The sequence below is a fragment of the Eucyclogobius newberryi genome, unplaced genomic scaffold (assembly GCF_026437365.1).
Source record: "Eucyclogobius newberryi isolate DKJ021-1_F unplaced genomic scaffold, fEucNew1.0.hap1 SCAF_454, whole genome shotgun sequence".
NCBI classification, from domain to species: Eukaryota; Metazoa; Chordata; class Actinopteri; order Gobiiformes; family Gobiidae; genus Eucyclogobius; species Eucyclogobius newberryi.
The window spans coordinates 1-24,653 of record NW_027316117.1 but is presented as its reverse complement, the minus strand read 5'-3'; the positions used below and the strand labels follow the sequence as shown (position 1 = coordinate 24,653).

At 39.2% G+C, this 24,653-nt stretch overlaps 3 protein-coding genes across 5 annotated transcripts in view; 2 read left to right on the top strand and 1 right to left on the bottom strand.

The window, feature by feature from the left end:
- Positions 1-15,445, top strand: part of LOC140380220 (sodium/potassium-transporting ATPase subunit beta-1-interacting protein 3-like) — a 42,680-nt gene extending 27,235 nt beyond the window's left edge. The window contains exons 5-7 of one of the 2 annotated variants that reach the window (XM_072464384.1): positions 7,837-7,897; positions 12,646-12,730; positions 13,944-15,445. In XM_072464384.1, coding sequence (XP_072320485.1) covers positions 7,837-7,897; positions 12,646-12,730; positions 13,944-13,953 — 156 coding nt within the window. In that variant the 3' untranslated portion in view covers positions 13,954-15,445. The remainder of the gene's footprint in view (positions 1-7,836; positions 7,898-12,645; positions 12,731-13,943) is intronic. The other variant, XM_072464385.1, reaches the window with a different exon arrangement.
- A 196-nt stretch (positions 15,446-15,641) lies between these two features.
- LOC140380221 (baculoviral IAP repeat-containing protein 7-like) lies at positions 15,642-18,222 on the bottom strand. Its single transcript, XM_072464386.1, has 7 exons — positions 17,664-18,222; positions 17,198-17,297; positions 17,034-17,115; positions 16,914-16,959; positions 16,306-16,515; positions 16,169-16,225; positions 15,642-15,946 (listed from the first exon to the last, which is right to left on the bottom strand). The coding sequence occupies exons 1-7, from the start codon at positions 18,202-18,204 to the stop codon at positions 15,747-15,749; spliced, it is 1,236 nt and encodes a 411-aa protein (XP_072320487.1). The 5' UTR covers positions 18,205-18,222; the 3' UTR covers positions 15,642-15,746.
- An 838-nt stretch (positions 18,223-19,060) lies between these two features.
- On the top strand, positions 19,061-24,016 carry LOC140380218 (YTH domain-containing family protein 1-like). 2 transcript variants are annotated; one of them, XM_072464383.1, is made up of 6 exons: positions 19,061-19,508; positions 20,279-20,303; positions 20,992-21,074; positions 21,158-22,774; positions 22,857-22,901; positions 23,007-24,016. In XM_072464383.1, the coding sequence occupies exons 1-6, from the start codon at positions 19,482-19,484 to the stop codon at positions 23,031-23,033; spliced, it is 1,824 nt and encodes a 607-aa protein (XP_072320484.1). In that variant the 5' UTR covers positions 19,061-19,481; the 3' UTR covers positions 23,034-24,016. The 2 variants fall into 2 exon arrangements, with proteins under 2 accessions (XP_072320484.1, XP_072320483.1); XM_072464382.1 differs by having other exon boundaries at positions 21,158-22,783.
- Positions 24,017-24,653: the final 637 nt, after the last annotated feature.

Below are 24,653 nucleotides of genomic sequence, written 5' to 3'. Positions count from 1 at the left end.
GTCGCTCTGGAGTATAAGTCGCACCCGGGCCAAAACTATGTAAAAAGGTGCGACTCATAGTATAAAATATGGTATCTGCTTTTCAGACGTCCTAAACATTCATGCAGTTTTGCTCCTCGTAGTCTTGATAAATCAGACAGAACCTGCAAAATGCCATCATTAAAATCTTCTATGCCAATTTTTGCACATTCATTAGCTCTCAGAGATGCACATGCTTTTTGCTCCAGTTGAGCTGTTTTGCACCTGTTCAAACGCTTAATAAATCTAGCCCATAATGTAGTATTCTTCATGCATACTTTGCCGTGTGCTGTACTTTTATTTGAGTACACATTTTCAGTACTCTTTCACTTATATCACTGTATGTACAACTTATGTTATTGTTGTAGCAAAGACAGATGTTGTAGGGTTGTCAGCTACGAGTGATCAAAACTAGATAGACATTTGACCAAGTATCAATAATAAAAAACTAAACTAAAAAACATAAATACAGCAGAATTTGACCTTTGCTCCAGTGACAGTGACAGAACAAAAGTACTGTTATTTTGTGTTGAAAATGATGTCTTTGTGGTATCAAAAAAAGTGATTGAGTATCAAACCTATTCCTTAGTTTCCTGCCACTTTTACTGTTAACTAAAACTACTCTCTGTCAGTGCCTTTTCAAGTCTTTTGAAATGCTGGTGTTTTTGTATTATTGCCTCTTTGCCCTGGAAGTGTGCATCAAGAGGATTGGAGAGGGGATAATGTCGAAAATGCTCTTGTCATTCTCTTGTCCGTTGCACACTTCCTTTTGTTTTTGTCCCTTGTCATACTATCACTGTTAACTTCTGTCTTCCTGCCTCCTTTTCCTGTAACATTGTTTAACTTTCATTTTTACAAAGAAAAAAAAGTTAAACAAACATTTGAGGTTGAAGGTTCGCACTCTGCAAAAATGTTGTTATCCAGATACATATTTTGAAATTAAATTGGTTTTGAATGATTTACAGACTATACATATACTCTACATGGACAAGTTATTGCTTTGCCAGAAAATGAATGGCACGAAACTTAACTATCTTTGTGGAAACAAGCTGTCAAATACTCAATCAAACAAGTCAGATCTGTGAAGAGGTAACTCCCCCTGAAGTAAGAGTGTTGCATCTAATTCAATGCAAGATATAAGTTTAATGCCACACTTGGGATTGTGAACATCACAGGCAATACAATTTCTTTCTTCTTCTTTTTTTTGGCATTGTAAGAACCTGGTATGTAGTTCCTGCTGCTTCTATTTTCATAGAGTGAACTAGGGACTGGGGCCTCACTTTTAGCTCCTGCTCAGGGACAGGGACCTCCCAGTCCACAAACCTTTGGTGATGTAAGTAAATGCACAAGACTTACTTTGTTGGGAAATGTTTTTCATTCATTGTCAGACTTAGACAAACTTTAATGATCCACAAGAGAAATACCTTGGACACAGTTCTTGGATATAGAGTAGCTCCAAAAATAAAATTATTCATTAGTGAGTAGTAATTAAAATTCTGAATAACTTTGGTAGTAATTGAGTTTATTTTCTTAGAACAGGTCTCCAAACTTTTCACACCAAGAACCACCTAAGAAAAAATGTTCCCCTCCAAGTACCACCAGATCTAAACCAGGTCAAAAACAGGAATATTCTAGGTCTAAACTATGGCTTAAACGGACTAACAATGGGACTACAGGCAGTTTTTACAGCTTTAATAGTTCCAAATGAAGACAAACCCAAAAGAGAACAAAAAGTGGAGTAAAAAGTGGTACATGTACCACAGTTGAGAAACACTGGCTTAGGACTTAGTTCTTGTTACTGTTATATAATATGTATTTCATATATAATCAGGTGGACGACCCACCAGGAAAGTTACATACTGCACCTTTGATTAAATTATAATGAATACAATTAAATTACTTAAAAATGTTTACGCTCTGGTTTCAATGAGTTACAATACTCACATGTGTGTATTCTATGAACATGTTTATGTAGTGCAGCTCTGCAGTCGGAGTGGGAGGGTCCCTGGTTGATTAAAGGGGCTCCGGTCGAAGGAGAGCCACAGCTTGGACAAAACAGTCATTAGCTCTGAGTGCGAGGGGTCAGACACGTGTGTGTGTGTGTGTGTGTGTGTGTGTGTGTGTGTGTGTGTGTGTGCGTGTTTATATGCGTGTGTGTGTGTGTGTGTGTGTGTGTGTGTGTGCTAGTGTGTGTGTTTATGAACCCCACATCCCTTATTTTCTCTGAGGTCAGGGTGGGAGATGAGATCGCTCTATTAGCCTGTGGTGTGATTGCACTTTGATGTATATTAGGCACACATCAATAGGATTTTGGGGTTAGGTTGATATGGATTCAGCTTCCCAAATGAAGCTGAACCATATATATTAGATTTAAGGACTCTAGAGGGATGGAACTCCAATCAACTGTGACCATAACTGAATTGAACCGAGATAAACAATTCATTCATGCAACAAAAAACATGGTTATCACAATTAAGACTTACATACCCTCTATCATCACTAAATATGACTGTATTTGCACAGGCCTGATAGAATACAGATGGTTGTATATATGCCTGTATAAATGCATATCACAAAGATAATTTTGTTAAATGTGAAATATTAGACGTAAATTCAACCAGAGACTGATGTTGTCTTTGATATTTAAATGTATTAATGTGTGTCTGTAAACCAGCAGACATGAGAAGCACCTTCAGGTTCTGTGTCAGGCTGGGCTCAGTCTGTCACTCGCACAGGCACTGCCACTGCCACTGTAACTTCAAAGGCCCTCGCAGTCAGGAGATTTAATTGCTAATCTGTTTTACAGCGAAATGGATTTGGCTGCATGGATTAATTTCATTTTAATATTTGGTCTTGTTAAAAGTTTGTCGGAGCCGGCAGAAAATCTCATATGAGGGTGAAGGAATAACCATGGAAGGAAATGCCATGGCTGCTGTTACTTGAGAATTATATTACTCAGTGCATACCAAAAAGTACTGAACAACATTCAAACCTGGATAAATACCTCATTGGGTTTGGATGATATTGATGATTTTTCATTATCTTGATAACAATATTGAGATGATATTTGAACAAAGCATCAAGAATGTGCTCAAATGTGCCTGTAAATGTTTTCATGAATGAATCAGAACATTAAACACAAAAGGGCAGAAATGTAATTGACTCTTGTTATAGTAGATTACTTCTGTGCAATAAAGTGTGAGTAAGATTCCACAACCTATACTACCGATTTCAGTAAAACGATGATTTAATGATTATTCATGATTATTGATAGGATGACCAAACAACAGTAACATTTTCTCTCTTTCAAATTGTCAAACAGATCACAATTCATCTAGTCTGTGACCAGTTTTATGATATCAAGCTTAATTATGAAGTTATGCAAACCAGATATTAAAGCTTTTTATATTCAGGGGAACTGAAAAACTCCATTTGCCTCTAAAATGGTCCCGATTATTATATTTGTACAATTATATTGAGTTAAATAATCCTGATAAGGGATTAGCCGAATACGAACTGGACCTACAGAGTACTATCACTGCACCACTGTCACTGAGCTACTACAAATTACATGGTACATTTCTTCACATGGAGTAGTATTTCTTGTAGCACATTCGCACATGAAAAATCAGAAGAGAATCTCCTCTCTCCTTGACACGCTCATACGCTGTGATTTGATGAGATAGATGCAAATCAGCAGCTCAGACACTTTCTATCCCCGCAGGGTCCAGTGTAGCTCTGTCCTCGTGAACATACACATATGGAGGGAGAAACAGGAGGGGCTGATGGGTAAATGAACAGGTGGATGGGGGTCTCGACAGTCCCTATCTCATCATGTTTTTGTCATTAAACATGCAGCTGCCAAACACACACAGACTGGACCTAATTCAGTCCTCACTCCAGAAGGCGCCGGGTAATTAACCTGCAAAACATCTGTACGCCTTTTTGCTACGGTGCACACGATCTTAGTATTCTGGGACTATACTTGACTCCGACCCCTAATCAATAGTGTCTTAATGAGTTTGTGGATCGGCTTGTTGTGAATAGGCGTCAATAAGGCCAAGATGGAGGCTATGTTTTTTCTGGAGCCCTTGATGCTAATTGATAAGATTGATACAAGAAATAGGGTGAAGAGAAGTGTCAGTTCATTCTTGGACACAACCATCAAAAACTTTTAATTTACATATGTGGGTGCTCTAAACTAACTCCCACCTGCACAGGTTTTAATGATGAATTTCAATGAAGCCGTTTATAATTCTATTGAACAGGCGATTAACTGTTTTTGGTACAAAGGGTCAACATCGTCTATTGAATGATGAGGTTGTTTTTTAGGGATAACTTCACCATGTCTTAACTACACATTGTTAAATGGAAAAAAGGAGGAGACGAGCACTGGAAAGGCACATTTAGTTTAACCTGACCCTCATTAACTTATGCAAATACAAGAAACCCTTTTCCCTCAATCAGCAGCTGGCCCCCCTCTTCACGTCTTCATTCATACAGTGGGGCCTCTTCTTGCAGAGGAAAAAAAACAAAAACACAGAACCTTTCATATCATTTGTTTCGTTCACTGTTTGAGTTCAAATATGCAGTAATTTGGGCCGTGAAATTATTTCAGGAGGTCCTCAGATGATGTGGGGAATATTGAAAATGTATTCTGTTTGACATCCTACAAAGTTTTCTGGCATGCCCAATCGAAAAAAGCCTACTCTATCACTTTGTGGGGAGCCTATTTTTGGTGTTTTTGGGGGTCACGAACACAAACTGTTGTTATTATGGGGGGACTGAAAAAGTTTGATTTGGTTTAGAGGTGCATAACTTCTCTGATGGAGGATCCGCCACCTGCTTGTCTTTATGGACATGTCACTGCTCAACCAGGAATGATCCACAGTATGGCATTAAACTTGCCAATCTTTGTGGAGCCACTAGGCCAAGTTACAGATCAGCTCTGTGGACAGGCAAGCCAGCATACAGTGTTTTTCAAGTAATAAAAAAAGCTTTTTTTTAAGCAAAGCAATAATGAAATCTCCATGTAGACAAGCAGGTGGCCAGAAGAGTTAGCGTCTTGGATTAGCATACAGATATTACTGTGTTAGATCTGCTCTTGTTTGGGATTCAGTTTGAAACGCACCATTGCTTCCTTATAGTTTGTTATGTTTGGCCATTCTTAAAGATTTTTACATATTATTTTTTTTTCCTGTTTATTAGTATCATATTATATTTGTTCTGGTTTAGTCAAACATTTTAGAATTACCTTAACAAGCACTTGCCTTTTCCTATTAACTAGTAAAACTAATCATTTCTCTGTTATGGCCTGGCTTATGAGCTAAATTATCATGGAATTCATTTCAAATCAATGCTGCAAAGTGACCGGGGAAAGTCAAAGAGCTGTGTAAATGCAGCATTATTTAGAGCAATTAAAACACCGGAAATGAAATGAAATGTCACTTGTTATTGGGGACATGGTCTTATTTCCAGGACAGCGCAGCCCTAGAGCAAAAAAGAGCAGCGCTTTCACTGATTAGCCACGACTATTACAAGAATTATGTCTTCACCAATCACATAGTACAGCACTTACGGACGTGCTACATTTGGCTCTGAACTATGGCGAGACATCACTTTCATACCCTACATTTTTGTGTATCTGGTTGTAGTAGTAGTAGATGAAGCAGACACTGTATTTTAAGATTCAGCGCCTCCACTTGAGCACAGAATTCTCCAATTTCTTCCTCCTTTGCACTTAAAAAAAAGTCCACACACATAATAGTCTGTATCACTTCTGCGGACACATTTACCGTAAGATTACTTCATAACCACATAAACATTCGGTCACACCACTCAACACTTAGCAACCTAGTCATTGTTTGTTTCCATTTCAGAAGCATGTCATTCATCCCCAGAATACCCTGTAATTCCTCTCTTCTTTCTATTTTGAATCTTGCTGCTATGACATGTTTTGCCGTAACATGTTGTAAATCCCAGACCACAACAGCAATCAGGGCCCATTATGTAAATGAACCACACTGCTGCATATTAACTCAGTGGGACACACATGCACACACAACCTAGAGTGCCCCCTGCTGTTAACACCATCTTGTGTCTGACACTGCCTGTATACATATGCTAATTCACTTCCATTTTGGTGCCAGTTTAATGGATGGGGTGAGACCGACAATTAGATAGGAAAATGAGTGAGGAAATGGCAAAGTCTTATCAAGGTTGATCACAGAGGCAGTCATAGTCTTTTGGTCTTACATGTAAAGTTTATTTTACACATAAAGCATTTAACAAGCATTTGGGGCGGCTGTGGCTGAGTGGTTAGACCTTTAATTTGATCCCATTTCGGACCAGTTGTTGTTACCTACTTAGTACCTACCTACCTTTCCCTTGTATGAATGTGCTGTGTCTATCAGAGACAAAGTAGTTTACCATCACCGGGTGTGGAGTGAATGAAGAAAACATCATTCAGTGTCTAAAAATGTGCCATGAATTAGATATCAGACAGGGATTATTTGTAGTAGTTTGGAACTATTTAAAAAATCTTGTTACATTGTGACGTTTAAAGGAGACATGTGATGCCAAATCAACTTAAATTAGTTTTTAACCTTGGTACAAATGTGTTCCCTCGTCGTTATCTTACTGTAGTGACCTGTAACTGAGACTCTACAGTGCTCAAAAATATCTGTTTTTCACCCACCTCCTATCCCCGCCCACATCCCTGTACTTAGTTGCATTTATTTGAAAAATTCAGACAGAGTGAAACATGTTGGGTTCTAAAACGTCACATAGACACTTTTCGAAAATGGAAACATGTAAAAGACAATCCGCTGCTTGTTGCGGTGAAATGTCTCTATGAAGAGGCGGAAGTCAATGTTTTTGTGATTAAGTTGTCAGAGTCCTTTAAGATTTTATTTAGTTTTCTATATAATCGCAAAGTCAGTCAAACATTAAGATCAAAGATGAATTCAAAAGTCTCTAAACAGCCTTTGGACCTATTGTAATTATACCTAAACTGGGCTTATACTGCGAGGATAAATGAGTGGTGTGGAAATAGCAGTCACACCACACTCACTACTTCCTCTATGGAGCCGTGTATCTGTCCTGTTGGCATGCAGACAGATCTGGCAGAGCAGGGATGAGGCCGATTGGTTTAATTGACTTGGCCCAGTGCCAGATGATGGGTGCATGGTTGAGTGTGGAGAGCGACTATCCCAGGATCACAGGCTCTTCACTATGAGCTGCGCACACGAGCCCAAACCCTTTGTCTGCTGCTTTGTACAGTGGTGCACATGGAGAGACTTCAGCTACCACAACGCTTTGATTCTGAAAAAGAGGTGCTGACGTTCATTTATACTTTTAGGGGATTGAGAATCTTTTATTAAAATCTGTCAGCACTATTAATCAGAGTAGAACACGTAGGTGATTTTAAAGCATGTGCTAAAACGTCATAATTAATTAATGATTTGCTTCCTTTCTTGTGGTCTGGTTGGTCTAAAGCAACTAAAGAAATAACCATACGATTGTTGTATTGTCTTTGTTGACAAAGACAATAACATTGTTTAGCAAGTATAATTTGAATATTTTATTGACATACCTGTGACACGTTATTACCCCTTGTTTCTACCTCTGGATCTACCTGCGTTGCATCAATGAAATTTCCCCATGTGGGACAATAAAGGAATATCTTATCTTATCTTATAATTCACAATCCACCAACAGCCCTGTGCAGATTATCCCAAATTAATCATACTATATTCATGTTATACTTATTTAGTCATTTTTATTTTCCTAACGTGCCGTATTGTTATGTCTTCACAGCTCCTTGGCTTTGTGTACGCCTGCTACGTTGTTAGCGCCATGACTGAAGAGGAAGACAGCTGTAAGTTCTTTAAAAAACATGCATATTCAAATGGTACCACACACACACACACACACACACACACACACAACACACACAGTACTGCACTGTGCCTTCTTCATCTCCTCACTTTCATCTCTGTAATGCTCCCCTATATTTGTCACTCCAGCTGTCCGTGCAGAGTTGTACCCTCCCCCCATCACCAGCTACATGTATTTTATTCAATTCTATATTTTATTGTATCTTTTGTTTTGTATTTTAGTTGGAAAAAGAGGTCCCACTGAATCCCACTAAAAGATAATAGTTATTATTATGTATTGACCAATGTCACATTTTCAGTCAAACCGAAACAATGAGGAAAAACAGCTTTGTATTTTGGGTTAAAAAAAAGTGTAGCAATTGTGTCTGTTCATTATTCCCATCCGAGCACTCTATGAGGTTGTTGACGCCAACGCGTTTTGGCTCAGCATGGCCCTCCTTTTTATTCTAGATAAGGTTAAATAGTACTCATGTAAATGTAAAAGAGAAAAGGTGTTGAATGTATAGTTTACAAATTGATCCAAATTGACTTTTCTACAGTACTACTTAATACACCTGCATGCAAACCTGGGGAGTATGTTTGGTCAATAAAAAAGAGTAATCAGTAATAAAATATTATGGTTATATTAACATGAATGGACATAACTTTATGAAATAGACCGTAATCTATTCACCAATCAATGAATAAACGCTAAATATCATTATACTATTTCAAATAATATTCAATCTTACTAAAAGAAAAACTCAAACCATCAGAACACATGGTGAAACCAGAGCTGCACTGGTAAATATCTAAGCAATTCAACCCCATTAGCCTCAGGTTCATATTTTAGGAAAGGTCAGCTGAACACCTCCCACTTCGTACATACAATACAAACAAGTACAAGTAACCCACAAGTAACTTTACATCTAAGCCTTTTTTTTGTTCAAGCATTCATGAGGAGACTGCAATCGAGCTCAGGTCCATTAAAATCACCTCTGGCTGAACAAACCTGCCTCAAAGCTCTCGCCCGTGTGTCGTCTTTACATGCCCTACTGTAGCTCTCCTCGTCTTAAGCGGTCACATACCAGGCATTCACCGTCTGTGAGCGGAGCGCGTCCCCACCCAACAATCCCTTTCAGCTCCAGTCTGTACCACTTAATCACCAGTCACCCCGAAGTAATCCCACAGGGCTCGCTCCAACTTGGAAAGACAGCTATTTCTTTCCCTTCCTCAGCAATTACCTTTTCCTTGACTTTTCAGACCCATGACCTACACAATGATATCTAAAAGCAGGCGTTCATACGGTTTGCAATTACAACATGCACGATTGAAAAAAAGACGAACAATACAAGTACAAAAAGGCCGAAATATAGCTTCTACCCGTAATCCACTGGTCATGTGTCCCTTTACGTACTTGTAGTAGTTTTATGCAAGATCAACAGTGTAAACTCAGCGATGTGAGGTAGACACAGGAATAAGCGTAATCTCTTTGCTATTAATAAAGCCCAAGAATATTGAGTTTTGTGTCAGATTTACCAGAGATTTCAATTGTGAATACCTATGCTAGTTTTCCTAAATCTGGACACCGCTTCATTAGCTCCAACTCTTTGTAATAAGTCCTTCGTACAAGACGTTTTGTTCTTTCAGACGCACACGTCCCTATTACCAGAATAGTGCGCTCTCATTTCATGCCTAGATTAAAGCATTTCTCTCCAGCTCTCGTCCGTCTCTGCAACGTTGCCATTCTTTTTACTTTGTATTTCTCTTCTTGATTCCCACACAGTTCTCACTCGCTTCAGTACAGCTTCTGTCCAGGCGTGAGCTTGTAAGATGTTGTAGGTCTCAGAGCTCATTCTGACAGGATCATTAGGCTGGCACTGGTCAATAAACTCGCAAGCTGCACCCTGAGAGTGAGGGGAGTTGTAGAAACAAATTATAGTGTTTTACGGTATCCATTTGAACAGAACTATTTCAATGTTTGATTAGGCAGTGGAAAAGTGACATGAAATCATTACTTTCCTTTCATCCTCTCATCGAGGACAGTACTGGTTGAATTGGTCAGTGAACGTCAGAGTGAAAATGTGTGAGTAAGAAGATGAATGAACTGGTTTAGAAGACTATCAAAGACTAATGTCATTTATTAACCAATGCTCATTGAAAAGAACTTGCTTTGCTTTTTTGTTTGACTCTTGACAAAGTAACTAACTCATGATGGAAATGGAAAAGTAAATTCACTGATAGGCCATGGGACTACATTGTCTTACTGCAGCCTGTAGATCCAAGCCATCTTCTGAAAACAACTAAAGTATTCTCTATTCATAAGAAATCTCTATTTTTGGGGATAGTTTTGACCATAACCTACACCAATGTTATTAGATTTAAAATGAAATCCTGGGACATGCCTGGGTTGGAGGGGTAACAATACAATTGTGAAAAGGGCAAGTAATTAAGTACATTATTTAATACTCATAATAATTTACATCTCTTTGACTCACTTGAGTCAGAATATAATCTGAAACTTCTGTCAGTGCAACTGAGTGGTTTCTCTCATTCGGCTAAAGAAATGACAATATATTCCTATTTTTATTGTTGGCCGTTGGAATACTGGGATAATTGGGACGTACGTGTCATGTGTAAAATTGGGACAAATCAATGGTTTTGGATACATTTGCTGGGATTGTCCCGGGGAAATAGACGTCTGGTCACACTAACCTACATCTACAGATGTCAGGGGCCGGGACCAGAGAGCAGGGTCCACTTAATAAAGATGACATGAAATTAATAATACAATAAATTTGAATGCTTATCTTCTACAGAAAAGTGCTTATAATGAATAGATAATACTTCGTTATGCCAATGATCGCGGTCGGACCATCCGCCACTTGCCTGGATTTAAATTTGGTCCTCGAGGAGCAGATAACTGCCCTCCTCTGCTATAGACTAATGTTTACAACAAAAGACAATGAAGGGAAATGAAACTATTTTGGGCGTACGTCATCACCATGCCTTTATGTGCTCAGACACATGCTACACCAGCAAATGCACGCTGCTTGATGCTGTTTGACATTATTTTGACAAAGCTCCTGTTTGCACACACCCACTTTCACCAGTGTATCTCTATTGGCCTGGTTCAATGCCCATCCCTGAGTCACTGTTTGTTGTGTCAGATTTGTTCCAGACACTTATCAGTAGAGAGCAGGCACACCGGTAGAGAGGCAGCACTGGGGAAAATCCGCTTTGTAAAGTAGGTCATGCAGTTAGCCGCGTAGTGATAGGATAAGCTCACTTTAGCATGTCGGCTAATTGTGCTGCCGGGCCTCTGCTGAGTCACAGCCCCAGAAAATCCTCCGACACGGTACACAGGGACAGATCAGGGAGTGAATAGAGAGATGGGTGAAAAAGATTACAGTCACCGTCTGCAGCCAAAGAAACAGAAGACGTGGAAGTGGAATCAATCTTTCGGTCTCAAAGTGAGATATAAAGACATACTCAAGTTGGTGAAAGTAGGAGTACAGATGCAGTAAAAGTATCACATAAAATATTGAAGTATCTATGGAAAAGTAAACATATTTTTGAGAGTTTTTGAGAGCTATAATATGGCTTTGTTTGGCTAGTTTTGAGTTTAACCTTGCAAAAGCGCAGCCCATAAATATCCTACTCAGGACTGATGGTGTGTAAGAGAAGAGAAACAGCAGCGTTTAGTGTGTTACAAACAAGCCTGTCTTTATCACTCATATTTTCTATCATCACCAATAATAACGTACATATGAATGGCACCTCTGTCATCTGCATAAGGCTTGCACTCTTAACACCGTCAGACACTTTTAACCCAGCAGGGAATTACAAATACTTACCTAATTTGAAACTATCTCCATGACTGTATCACAAGCAAAACAAAGGGCAGGAAGTTGCCATTCTGAGCCTTTTGTGCTTGTATTGCAGTCTCCAGATAAAGCCGTAGAATCAAACAGTCTGTCTGGGGTCAAAGTTTAGTAGAGCTCCTCTCTGCAGGACATGTGGTGCGCTCTCATCCTGCTCATATCTCCACTCTGCGGCGCACACCTGCTTATCGGGATGTCATTGATTTGGCCTTTGTTGATCTTGTCAAATGTTTCCCCTTTCATTTTGAGTTTGCTTTTTTCTCTTTAAACTTGTTTCTGTTTGCTTTGATCCCTACTTGCATCTGGAAAGTTCCCCTAATCTCATTGGCCCCCTGTCATTGAGACATTTCCTGACTTTTCCGACCCATGAGCAACACAATAATGTCTACAAGCGCTAGCGCCGCGTTTTCAGGCTTTTGTGCAACCTCTAGAGGCACAAACCTTTCTTTGATCACATATGGTCCTTTCCTTGCATCAGCAGTACAGTACACGCATGACACTTTTTAATTTGGATGCACTTCTAGTATATTAATTCAAAAAACACATTAAATATGTAGGTGAAAATACATAGTACATCCAAAATAATAAACAAATACAACTTTCCCCCCATAATTACATAATCCGGCCCTCTGCAAGTTTTATAAAATATTTCTGATAGCGTATCCTTTATCTTTTTTATTATCTTAGCTATAATAAATTAATGAATGAAACAATAGATTACAGTTGCCTATATTTCTTTCAGTACTGTTCTTATGAGCATTTGTTACACCTCTGCTCAGGTCACGATCATTTCCAATGTTTATTTTACTTGTACTTTTACAATTTGCATATTTTCTTTTTGATTTATTATTATTCATATTTTTCAGTTGATTTTATTGGTGGATTTGACCCATTCCCTTTGTACCATGTTAATGAGAAACCATCCCATCTCCTCTTAAAGCCCATGTATCCGTAAGTATCATTGTCCTGCCATCACACCTCATTGTTGGTTTGATGTATTATTATCATTTTCATTCAAGTATGTTTCTGTTACTACCTGTCTGAGTATTGTGTGGAGGCACAATCCTGCTGTGTGGTTGCCGGTTCAGTATCCGGAGACTGGAATCATGTCCGGTGTCTTTGGAATAAACTTCACAGTGAACAAGCACAATCCTGGCACGGCTTAAGGGAATGAGGTGGCCTTTCATGTTATTGCCATTGTGTGTGTGTGTGTGTGTGTGTGTTGGATGTGTGCACGCAACTAGAGACACAAGAAAATCATCTTCAATAGGACCCTGGGTATAGTGTATAGTATGGTATAGTGTTTGCTTGAAGATTTTTTTTAATTAAGTGATTCTTAAGTTGCAAAACAAAATCGTATACACCCAAAAAAATTGAAATAGAATTGAAACTTGAGGAACAACATAAAAAAGATAAAACCAAGTATTTGTGATATATCACTTTGTCGTTCTATCGAATTGGCAATTGAACTTTATCACAATACAACACATTCAAACTCGGTTTTAATACCACAAGAAAGGTTTAATACCAATTAATAAAAAAATAAATAAATAAAAAGTTCACAATAGACCAACCTTTTTCTCCCAGCAACCCTTATTTTACCCAAAGATCAGTTGGTGACCCGAACATCCTACTGTCTTATTAGGAAAATTACAAATATTTCCTGGTTAATAAATATAGAACAACCATAAGCATATAATACTATATAGACGCTATTAATAAACCTTCCTTTCATCAAAAGGTACACAATCTAGTTTGAACCTCTTTTCTGAGAACCCATGGGGCCCCCTAAGAATCTTTGGGGTCCCGACTCCCCTGTTGGGAATGAATGCAAGAGACATTCAACTCAAACTAACATTTTTATTACTACTATGTTACTTCAAACTAGTTCTGATGTAGATCAAGACTATTCACTTTTTCTTCTTTTCTTTTTTATACTTGAAAATAAGTATTAAGTGCTGATGCTTGTCTTGATATCTATTACTATCTGGATTTTTTTTTTTTTAATTGACAAACCTGATCCTGACCGAAGCATACTTACAACAAACCTGAGCATAGTATCTGCCTTTACAGACATATATATTTTTAGTCAAATACAATTACCCTGTAGTTAAAATCAAATACACAGCTCTAACCCATGGCTCTTGTTCTGTGTGTTTTTTAGGTCTACGTAAATGAAAAAGACCCTGGATGTGATGCAGCAAGTTTCCTCAGGCATCTCGCTTGAGCTCTCCATTGTTATGTTCCGGTTTCTTCAATTCGTGATTAAGTTGTGTTTTCTACACCATAAGAAGACATTTTAAGGAGCTATGCGTGATGACACTTGAGAAGGTTTAATTATAGGCTCACATTTGGCACAACTTTAGGCCATTTCATGTTTGCCAAGAATCTGTGCCTGGATGGTTTTGTCTGTTATTGCTGGTTCAAATCTTGGCTTTAGGGGCGATCACAGTTCATCGTGAATAGAATGGGCAATTAGGCTCTGTCTGTTTATTCTATGCCCAGTTTTGAAACAAGAATAGGGCAGAAAGAGACAAGACGGAGCACTGAGTAACAGGAGGCCAAAAACCAAAAGAACCAAACATCTGACATAAAAATAGATTAATTGTAAATAAATAATGAAGCAAGAAAAGGGGAGGGGTTAGATGTATAAAAATACATATTAAAGTGCAAAATACATAGATGGGCATGTTTTATTTATGGAAACCTCAAACAGCCCTTTTTTCTGTGACTTTTTTTCAGGGCGGGTTTGTTTTCCCTGACTTTTGATCCGTCGAGTACTGACAAATCTGACAAGAAGTTACACAGCAGCATATTTTTAACTTGAAAGATACTTTATTGTGTAATGAGCTTATTTGAGTCTCTACAATTCAGTGCAACTGCCAGTATTGTATTTTATGTTGTCTTGGTTATGTATGATTTGAGGCTCAAACAATGAGGGATTTGTCATTCAGGTGTATCTGACAACTGAAGGTCAGCATCTGAGTTGTACTAAAGGAAAGTACAGTGGAGGGAATGGAGCAGCATATTAGTCAAGTACCGTAGTCATGATCTCACAAACCATCTCCATATTGTTTAAAAATAGCATGTTTTACAATACAGACAGGTGAAAAATAGCCACATAATTTTTAGAGGCATGTCTGGGGAAAATAATCCTATTGTACTTTTTTGTTCATTTTAAGATTCTTCAACATTTCTTTTGTTACTCTTCACTGCCCCCTGGAGTTAAAGGTGATAAAGTACAACATGTACGGCCACTCACCCATAAAACTACTTTCTTTGAATGAGGATTTTTTATATTGAATGAATGTCAATTGTGTTTTCTATAGCACAATTAACTTGGTTACAGTCTGCTTGTAATCTTCCTCTTTGAACCGATTGTTTGTATTGCTGTAGAATTTATAAGTAAATCAAATATCACAAAGCACCTCATGCTCATATATCAGACCAGTCTTCCACTTGGTAGAGCCTTCCAGAGACTGGAGATAGTTGTGAATGTGTAACTTCACAAAAACAAAGTCCATCTCTTTTTAGATGATGTCTTTATTTTTTTTTCTAGTTTGTTTTTATTTGGTGTCTGAATAATCAAACCTGTTTGTGCATTGTTGTTTTGTGTGTTTATGTAAATAAATGTTTGTTAATAAAATGAAGTAATTTGTAATCATATTTGCATTATATCTGTTTATATTTTGTGCTTTAACACTAGAAGCATACATTAAAAGGCAACTGCTCTCACACAGATTCCCTGATGGCAAATGTAGATTTGTCAAATTCATTGAGTGACTATGGCCATTGACTAGTAAAAGACATTCCGCTCAGAGGGAGCCCAAAAAACCAACAGAATATAGCATTAAATGGAATTTTAATTATGTTCATTATCAAACTTCAATACCAATATTTTCAAAGTGTAGACAGAAGGAAATACAAAGCACCACTCATTGAACTCCACTATAAGGACAACTCTTCTTCAGGACATAAAGGCCCGCACACTGCCCCTGATGACCGCTCTGCAGATGGGACAGTGTCGCAGGCTGGCAGCACAGTCTCCACACACCACCAGATGACCACACGGGATGAACACTATGGACACTAGTTTGTCCATGCACACTTTACATGTCCGCTCCTCCTGCAGCTGCTTCAGGAGCTCCTCAGGACTGGGGTCCTTCACTGTGGGTGGAACAAATGAGAGAACATTAACATCTACCGGTAGTCAGGATTCCTCTGGAATGAGAATTAAAATCTCACTGGGATTATTTTATATAAATTCACAAAACTTGCTTTGGTGATTTGATGCAACATAAAACAATGATAAAATAACATATCTAAAATAAAAAGGGTATGCATTTAAATCTACTATATATGTATATGTGTGTTTGTAATAATGTTTACCTTTCTCTTTAATAGTGGTTTGGGTTCTTGTACTTGTCCCCTGTCTGACCTCTGGCTCTAAAAGGTACAATATATTTGACAATGAGTGTGAATAATACTCTTTGCGCCTTGTACAAAGTGAATAGTTACAGTATTACCAGTACTGGTGGTTCCCCTCTGTCTGTCCTCCTCCTCTGCCTGTAGCACATCAGTGACTAAATCAGACACAGAGGTATAGAACTGTCCAGTCAGAAGGTACTTGGTTTTGACCAGGCTTTCCACAAGGTTGGCTTCAAATCCCATTTGAAGAACTGTCTGTACCACAGGAGAGAGCATGATCGAGGACGCTCCCAATCCACCAACCACATCTACAAACACAGAAAGTCATTTAGATAATAAGATCACCTCTCTAAATTGCATTTTTTTGTGGTAAAACGACAATACAAAAGTGTTAACGAAATATAGAATTCTATTGAGAGCCCATGAGGGTTGAGCAATAGAATATTTGTTCGACTAGAGGTCTCAAAATAATTTCAGTTACAGCTATTAGCTCAGGTGCAACCTTCACAGAAACCATCTTTGTTTAAAATGACACAAAGAAGACGCTTCACCATCACCATGTTAACAGAATCATTTACATCCCGTTTTCTCTAGTATATTTAATTGATGTAGTTTAGTAGGGTATACACTTGAATTCATATAAAGGGAAGAACATAATTGTCTTTCGTACAGTTAATTTGCTTTAATAAATGTTTAATCTACTTACCATTTCTGGAGCCAAATTCACGAGCAGCTGAAGTTTGTGATTCACTCTGACAAAAATAAAAGATGCACTTACAAACAACAAACATATAATTAACCAACTTAATTAATAGCTAAGACTCACCACAGTTTCCCCTAGGTGGAAATGGGCCTCTTGGACATTACTGATGTAGCCCTGGCCTCTGGACTGGATCAGAAACTCACATCTAAGAATAGAAAATTATATTTGTTTTTGATGATGACATTCAATAAATTCGAACTTTTTTTGTAACCCAAAGGTCAGCTTGCCTTGGAAACCATTTGGCATGTTCCTGCCAGGGGTCATCCGCTGGTTCCCAGTTTCTCAGCCCTCCATCACAGAAGAAACACTTGACGTTGTCCCCATGCCCTGATAAAACAAATGCATCATAATATGTCACTGTATATTATACACAATTTACCTTATTAAGTTTTAATTCTTGTTTTCCTGTCTCATGATAGCGCTTCTTTAATGGCCCCAGCTGCGCCTGGGTCATTCTGTCCCTGACCTCATGACTCAGCACAACGACACATGAACTCACAGACAAAGACAGCTCTCTCTGGCAACAACTAGGAGAGGGGCAAACCTTTTACTAATACACTCTGAAATACATTATTATTACCTCCTATTTCTGTTAAAAATAAATTACGGTATATATATTTTAGAGCTGTATTTTCCAAACTATTGTACTGATGAAATGTTTGAAAATCACTTCTATGAGACCTAACATATAACCTGTGTAGAAAAATCCCGCTCTTGCAAGGACATCTGGCTGTACCGATGCCTCTGCGGGCCAGTTGTGGAAAGTGGTTAGCCGGGTGTCCTCAGCCTCCATCTCGGGGTACACTGCCTGACCCGTGGTGCCTTGGTCGTCCATGGTCATCCTTTGGAGCTGACTCAAGAGCTGCCCATCCACTGAGTCTGATGAACCATCCTGAAGAGGAATATTTCCCACAGTTCTCCCCAAAAGGAAATTACAGGTGGGGAAATGTCTATTATGTTCAGTTACCGGACTGTCTCCATGCACCCAACATCTCAAAACACCTCCACAGCAAAAGCACTGAACTTTATCACCAGGACCGAGGAAGAAAAAGCCAGCCTTAGCCAGGTCATAAGATGAAACAGGGGCATCTGATGGCCAATTGTGGAAAGTCTGAAGTCTATTTCTTTCCCTTCTCATCCGAGGCTCCTTGAGTAAATGCAACATAGTCCTTCTGTCATCCATAATACTGAGAAATATAAGGTGTTGTATTCCTTTTTGTCCTCTGCCAGTCATCTGTTTTGCGATCCATAGTGGGGTAGCACATCACATCCACTGAGAATGTGGGGTTTGGACAGTAACCTACAGGAAACTACCTTCCAGAACAGCCACTACATGCCAGAAAGGCAAGCCTATTGATGTTTTACATGAATGACAGCCAAACACACCATGTGGCTCCGCCCCCTGGGAAATAGCTGCTTGAAAATAACCCAATTAAATTAGTTTGAATGTTGTGTACCAGTCACAGTAAATAAGTGTTTACAATTTATACAAATATTTAGATTTCAGCCCGAGTATAACAAGCATATTATTAAATACAATTCCATTTAATTAGCAAAGATTTGATTTAAAATTATGAAATAAAAACTCAATAGAAAATTATATACACATATGTATATATATATATATAATGTATATAGATAATATTTTTAATATATGTTATTGGAAATATGGATCAAGTGAAATAGAAATATTGTTGTTGTTGTTGTTGTTGTTGTTGTTTTATGGCGGTTGGCATCCGAGCGTTGCATTACCGCCAGACTTTATTCCTCAGACTTTGTCGTAGAAATTGTTTCGGGGCGGTCTTTAAGTTTATAATGTGACCATCTAGTGGTGGGAGAGAGCAACTACAATGTTGGCCAACTAAGTACAAAAAAGCTTTGTGATCAAGGCAGGTTCGTCCACTTCATTGTAAATTGTTTTGGCAATAAATCTGGTAATGATCGACATTTTGGATGACTAACAGTGGAAACAACAGATAAGAAACCCCTTCAGTTTTGCAGAGTGGCTCTTTGCATCTTCTATCCAGAAGTCTTCTCTTGATCTGGTCCATTACGACACTTACGCCCCCCGCGGTGATCGGGCCGAACTACAGCCGAGTCTCAAAGCCCGGATGGAGCGGCCATTGGGGAAGTGCACGGGGCTTTAACGAAACTGAGGAGGGCTCTGAGGAATAAAAAAGACAAGTATCAGGCGACCAGGGGGGGCGAAAGACAGGAGACACAACAGGTCCACACGGTCATATACAAGCAGAGGCTGAGCTCCAGCACAAATACTCGCCTCATCTCCTGATACGAAGCGAGAGACTTGCAGTGTAGAAGTTAGATTGATCGGAAAATACACAGCTGAACCTGTGCTAAGACTACGAGCCTTTACGCTCAGCGGCATAACTAGCCACATTAGCAGTGAGTGCTAACTGCAACTGTGCTGTAAAGTTTATTTCCTTTCACGGGGCTGGAAACGCAGTCACAAGCCCGGACTCAGCGCGAATCCAAGGACTTGCTTAATGAATTATGTCGACCACGAGCATTGACCCTCAGGTAGGAAGGATGAAGTAGCCCTCCTCGCATGAGCTTCATATATACTGTTAGCTCGGGGCTAATTGTGCTAGCATTCACTGGGCTACAGCTATTCCTCGGAAGTGCTAACTAGCCACTAACACTTGGTTATCTGACAAGATCGGTCTTTTTTATGTCACACTAAAAGGTGCTGTCCAACTGTTGTCAAAAGACATGTTCATCTAAAAGATGGTAACGTTTGTTTTTGCTACATTGGAAAAAAAAGAAAAGAAAAAAAAAAGCCTACCAGAGTGTCTCTGGCGTGAAACCTTAAAGCTAATGCTAAAATACTGGGCAACAGAGTTTTGTAAAGAAATGTGTACTTTCACTTATACAAAATAACTGTAAATGAATGTCATCTGCCACAGTGTAGTTTAAACATATATATTAGACATTGACGTGTTTTTGTCGTTTATATAAGGTTCGTTTTACTGGCCACTGTGCTTGGGAGCATTGCCAAAATAAATATATAAATAGTTATATTTATATAATCGTACTTTTGTTGGTCTTTCAAAAAATACCTTTTGTCTCTTCAAGAGGGAATGTGAGATTGTCCCTCGAGTTGGAAGTCATAACAAAAGAGGCAACTTTGTTTTTATAGGTGACTTATTGAGGACTTTCATCAAAAGATGGGATTTATTTCCTATTTTATACATCCTTTTTATCATATGAAACCCTTGGATTGTGAATATTTAACCTCCCAAAAAATAACAGATTTTCTGTTTATTTCTGCATGATCCAACCTGATGCAGAGATCGAAGGGGCAAGCATCTAAAGGTAAATTAAACTGGATCATTCTTGTTTCATAGTGCATGATGACCATCAGTGTGTGTTTACTGATTGCAGCAGGTGGATTTACTTATTGTGTTTGTATGATGTACAGTACACTTTGTTTTTTAGTCCAATCAGTATAATAAAAGCTTAAGTTTACTCTTTAAACAAACCCAGGTTTACACCAGCAAGTTGCTCCATTACATTTAAGAATAATTCACAAAATATGGAGGGATAAATTAATTAATTGCATAATTAGAAAATATCTCAATGTCATGATAACAGGGCATAATTGTCTATTGCACAGGATATTCTGACAATGTATCAAAATAGTATTGCTGCCAATATATTTACATCTGCTGTATGTAATTACGTATTACAATATTTTGATACCCCTAAGTTGAATCAAACTTTTTCACTGTCTGTTGGGGAGCAAATCATCAAATCAATGATACGGCATAATTTCGAAAGCCTCCATTGGAATTATTTTCTTTTCTTCTGGTTGTTTTATTTTATTATCTTGACCATATGTTAACATGGCGAACATAGTGACAGACTTAGTATTTGTCATTTTTTTTTATTAGTTTTGATAAATGAAACTGAGAAAGTCTAAGTCTTTCGATTATTAGTTCAAATAAGTCTGCCTCTGACCTTTTTTAATTATTTGATTGTTTAAATGTTGTATATTTTTCAGTGCAAAATGGTTCACTGCATCAGAAGGAGACTGTCCACGACAATGATTTTGAGCCATACCTTACACCTGGGCAATCAACTCAGGTATACGTCTCTATTTAATTTGAATATGTAGGACTGTTTTACATGCTTATATTTTGATTATTTTCTGTGTTTTTGCCATCCAGAACAACAGCTACCAGTCCATCACAGACCCTTACCTGTCCAGCTACTACGCGCCGTCTATTGGATTTCCATACCCTCTCAGTGAAGCACCTTGGTCTACAGGTGGGGACCCTCCGATTCCCTACCTCACCCCTTACGGACCACTGAGTAATGGAGACCATCACTTTATGCCGGACACAGTGTTTGGGCAGCCGGGGGGCTTGGGAAGCAGCATCTACCCGCATAGGTTTAACTTTTTTCCTGAAAATCCTGCTTTCTCTGCTTGGGGCACTAGTGGTTCCCAGGGCCAGCAGACTCAAAGTTCAGCGTATGGTGGCAGCTACAGTTATCCCCCTAGTTCACTAGGGGGCACTCTGGTGCCCGATGGGCAGACAGGCTTTCATAGTGACACCCTCAACAAAGCCCCTGGCATGAACAGTCTAGAGCAGGGTATGGTGGGGCTGAAGATCGGTGGAGATGTCACGGGTCAGGGCTCAGGGGTGAAGGCAGTGGGTTCTGTGATTGGGGGACCAGCTGTTGCACCCACAGGGAACGGAGCCACACCCATCGGCATGCCACCCCCCAAACCAACGTCTTGGGCTGCCATTGCCAGTAAGCCAGCCAAACCCCAGCAGCTGAAGTCAAAAGTGAAATCAGGGATGTCCAATCCAGGTGGTGCTCTTCCTCCCCCTCCGATCAAACACAACATGAACATAGGAACCTGGGATAAGGGTCCTGTGACTAAAGTAGCCACAGCTCCATTGCAGCAGCAACCCCTAGGCCTGCCCCATGGTCTCCCACTGCAGCCCCCCATGCAACAGGGTCAACTGCAGCCCCCTCCACAGTCTCTGGTACAGCCCCATATGCAGCAAATGGCCTTACAGCCCCAACCTCACCACCAACCCCCACAGCAACACTATCAAAACCACACCCAGCCTCCTCAGGCCCAAACCCGCTGGGTCGCCCCACGCAACCGGAACCAGGGCTATGGGCAGGGCAGTCCTGGCCAAGACGGCAGTGTTATGGGAATGGTGGGAGGAAATGGTGGTCCACAGAATTTAGTAATTCAGGGACCCGGTGGAGAGTCCCATCCAGTCTTGGAGAAACTGCGTGCCTCGCATAGCTACAACCCCAAGGACTTTGAGTGGAATTTGAAGAACGGTCGTGTTTTCATTATTAAGAGCTACTCTGAGGACGATATCCATCGGTCCATCAAGTACTCCATATGGTGTAGCACAGAGCATGGCAACAAACGCTTGGACGGAGCGTTTAGAGCCATGAATGGAAAAGGTCCAGTCTATCTGCTGTACAGCGTCAACGGCAGCGGCCATTTTTGTGGCGTGGCAGAGATGCGCTCACCAGTGGACTATGGCACCAGCGCTGGCGTATGGGCACAGGACAAGTGGAAGGGCAAGTTTGATGTGGACTGGTTGTTTGTTAAAGACGTGCCTAACAGCCAGCTGCGCCACATCCGCCTAGAAAACAACGACAACAAACCGGTGACAAACTCCCGCGATACTCAGGAGGTTCCTCTGGAGAAGGCCAAGCAGGTGCTGAAAATCATTGCGCAGTACAAGCACACCACCTCCATCTTTGATGACTTCTCCCACTACGAGAAGAGACAGGAGGAGGAGGAAGAGGTGCGCAAGGTACAACATTTCACTCACTTAACATAATTAAACAAGAGACTTAATTGTTTTTCCTTTTTGCTTTTGGTGACAGACTTTTGAACCGCCTCAGATACAGAATCGCTCTCGGTTGGATCAGGTAAAATCTAGTTTTATCTAGATAAATGCAATTGATATGCTTCAATAATTGCATAAAGTTTGCTCTTCTAAAATGTTTTAAATGTTTGTCTTTTGTTTCTTACAGGAACGCCAAAACAGGAATAAACAATAGAAAACGTTTCCTTGGCTTGATCAGCAGTTACTCTAGAACTTTTGATTTAAGAGATTGAAGATGAAAATGCAACAAAGCCCTTCATGTTTTTCCATGTTATCTTGGCAAATCTCTGCCAATGTTGAAACTTGTGCTTCTTTGCCCCGTTTGCAATCCATTTCTTGTGCAGGGAAACAAAATTTAATGTGATACTTGGTCACCACCACACTTTTTTTTTTCCTCCTTCCATCTTGTCGTCTTCTCTCAAGGACTGGTCCTATCTCCCCTGCTAATCCCCTCAAAGTCAATCAAATCAGGGTTTGACTGCACCACGGAAAAGATCTGCCACTTTTTTTCAATACCATCAGGAACGGATGTGTCCTGACCCCTTTGTCCACATGGGGGCAGCATTGCCATGCTTCAGAATTTGTGCCAACAGGGTTAGTGGATCCCAAAGGCAATGTCGGACTATCTGCGAGATATTAAAACTTGATGGGTTTATCTATTTTTCATTCAGATCAACAGAATCTATATATTTTTTGGCTTACTACTGACAATTTTCATTTCAGAATCCTGTTTTCTGGAGCCTTAATTTTTTTTTTCTAATTATTGATGACTCTTCAAAAGAACTGCTTTAACAGTGACATTGCTGGAGAAATCAGGGATAGTGTGAAGTCACACAGGACTTGAGACATTTCAGAGGAGGAAAAGCAAAGGACTGATGTGTCCTCCACAACCAGAACTCATTTAAATCAGAAATTGTACTTTTGACATCTTTGGCACCCCATGGCGATGCTTTCAGTTGATTGTCTTTGAGATACTTCTATGTTTCATTGGAAGGTTTAGCTTCTTTACTCAACCCAGTCAGAGAGATCTTTCACTTGCCATTTTAAATTGTTTTAATATTCAAATTATGTAATATTACTGCTGCATTTAATGAATTGTTGCTATGGTGTTTTGTTTCATAAAAGGGGAGGGTTCATATATTTGTTCATTCACCATCATTCTGTCTTAATCCTTTGTTCTTGCCCCTCCCCACCTAGATTTGGTTCAGATGAATCTATCACGTTGGTCATAATGCTAAGCTTTAATGTAAAAGTATATATATATATATATCTATATATACATGGAGAAAGCCTAAAGATGTATAACCTAAAATTAATGTAACTGATTTACCATCAAGTAAGAAAAAATAAGAAAAAAGTGGTTTCTGCGTCTTTCTTGGATATTAGCCGAAACCATTATTAACAAAACATATTTCTAAAAACATCAAGTGTGTGTGGTTTAATGTCAAACTGCAATCCACTAATAAGAATAATCCTAGGACACAGTGATGTGTGTAATCGACAGTCACTCCTATTGGTTCTATTTAATAATTCAGTATTTTACTGATCAAATTTCTCATTCCCAAGAATGCTGCAAGTAGTGATTGCATAGTGTTCCGAAATGTCTTTTTATGTTGCATCATTTTCTTTGGATGGTACTTCTTTGGATAGAAAATAAACATTTTCAAAGTGTACTAGTGGCACAACATGCCATCTTAAAACCATTATTGTGCACTACACTAGTGTAAACTACCCACTAATAATACCCACATGTTAGCAGCATTGTATTTTACCTGGCCAGTATATCATTTGTAGT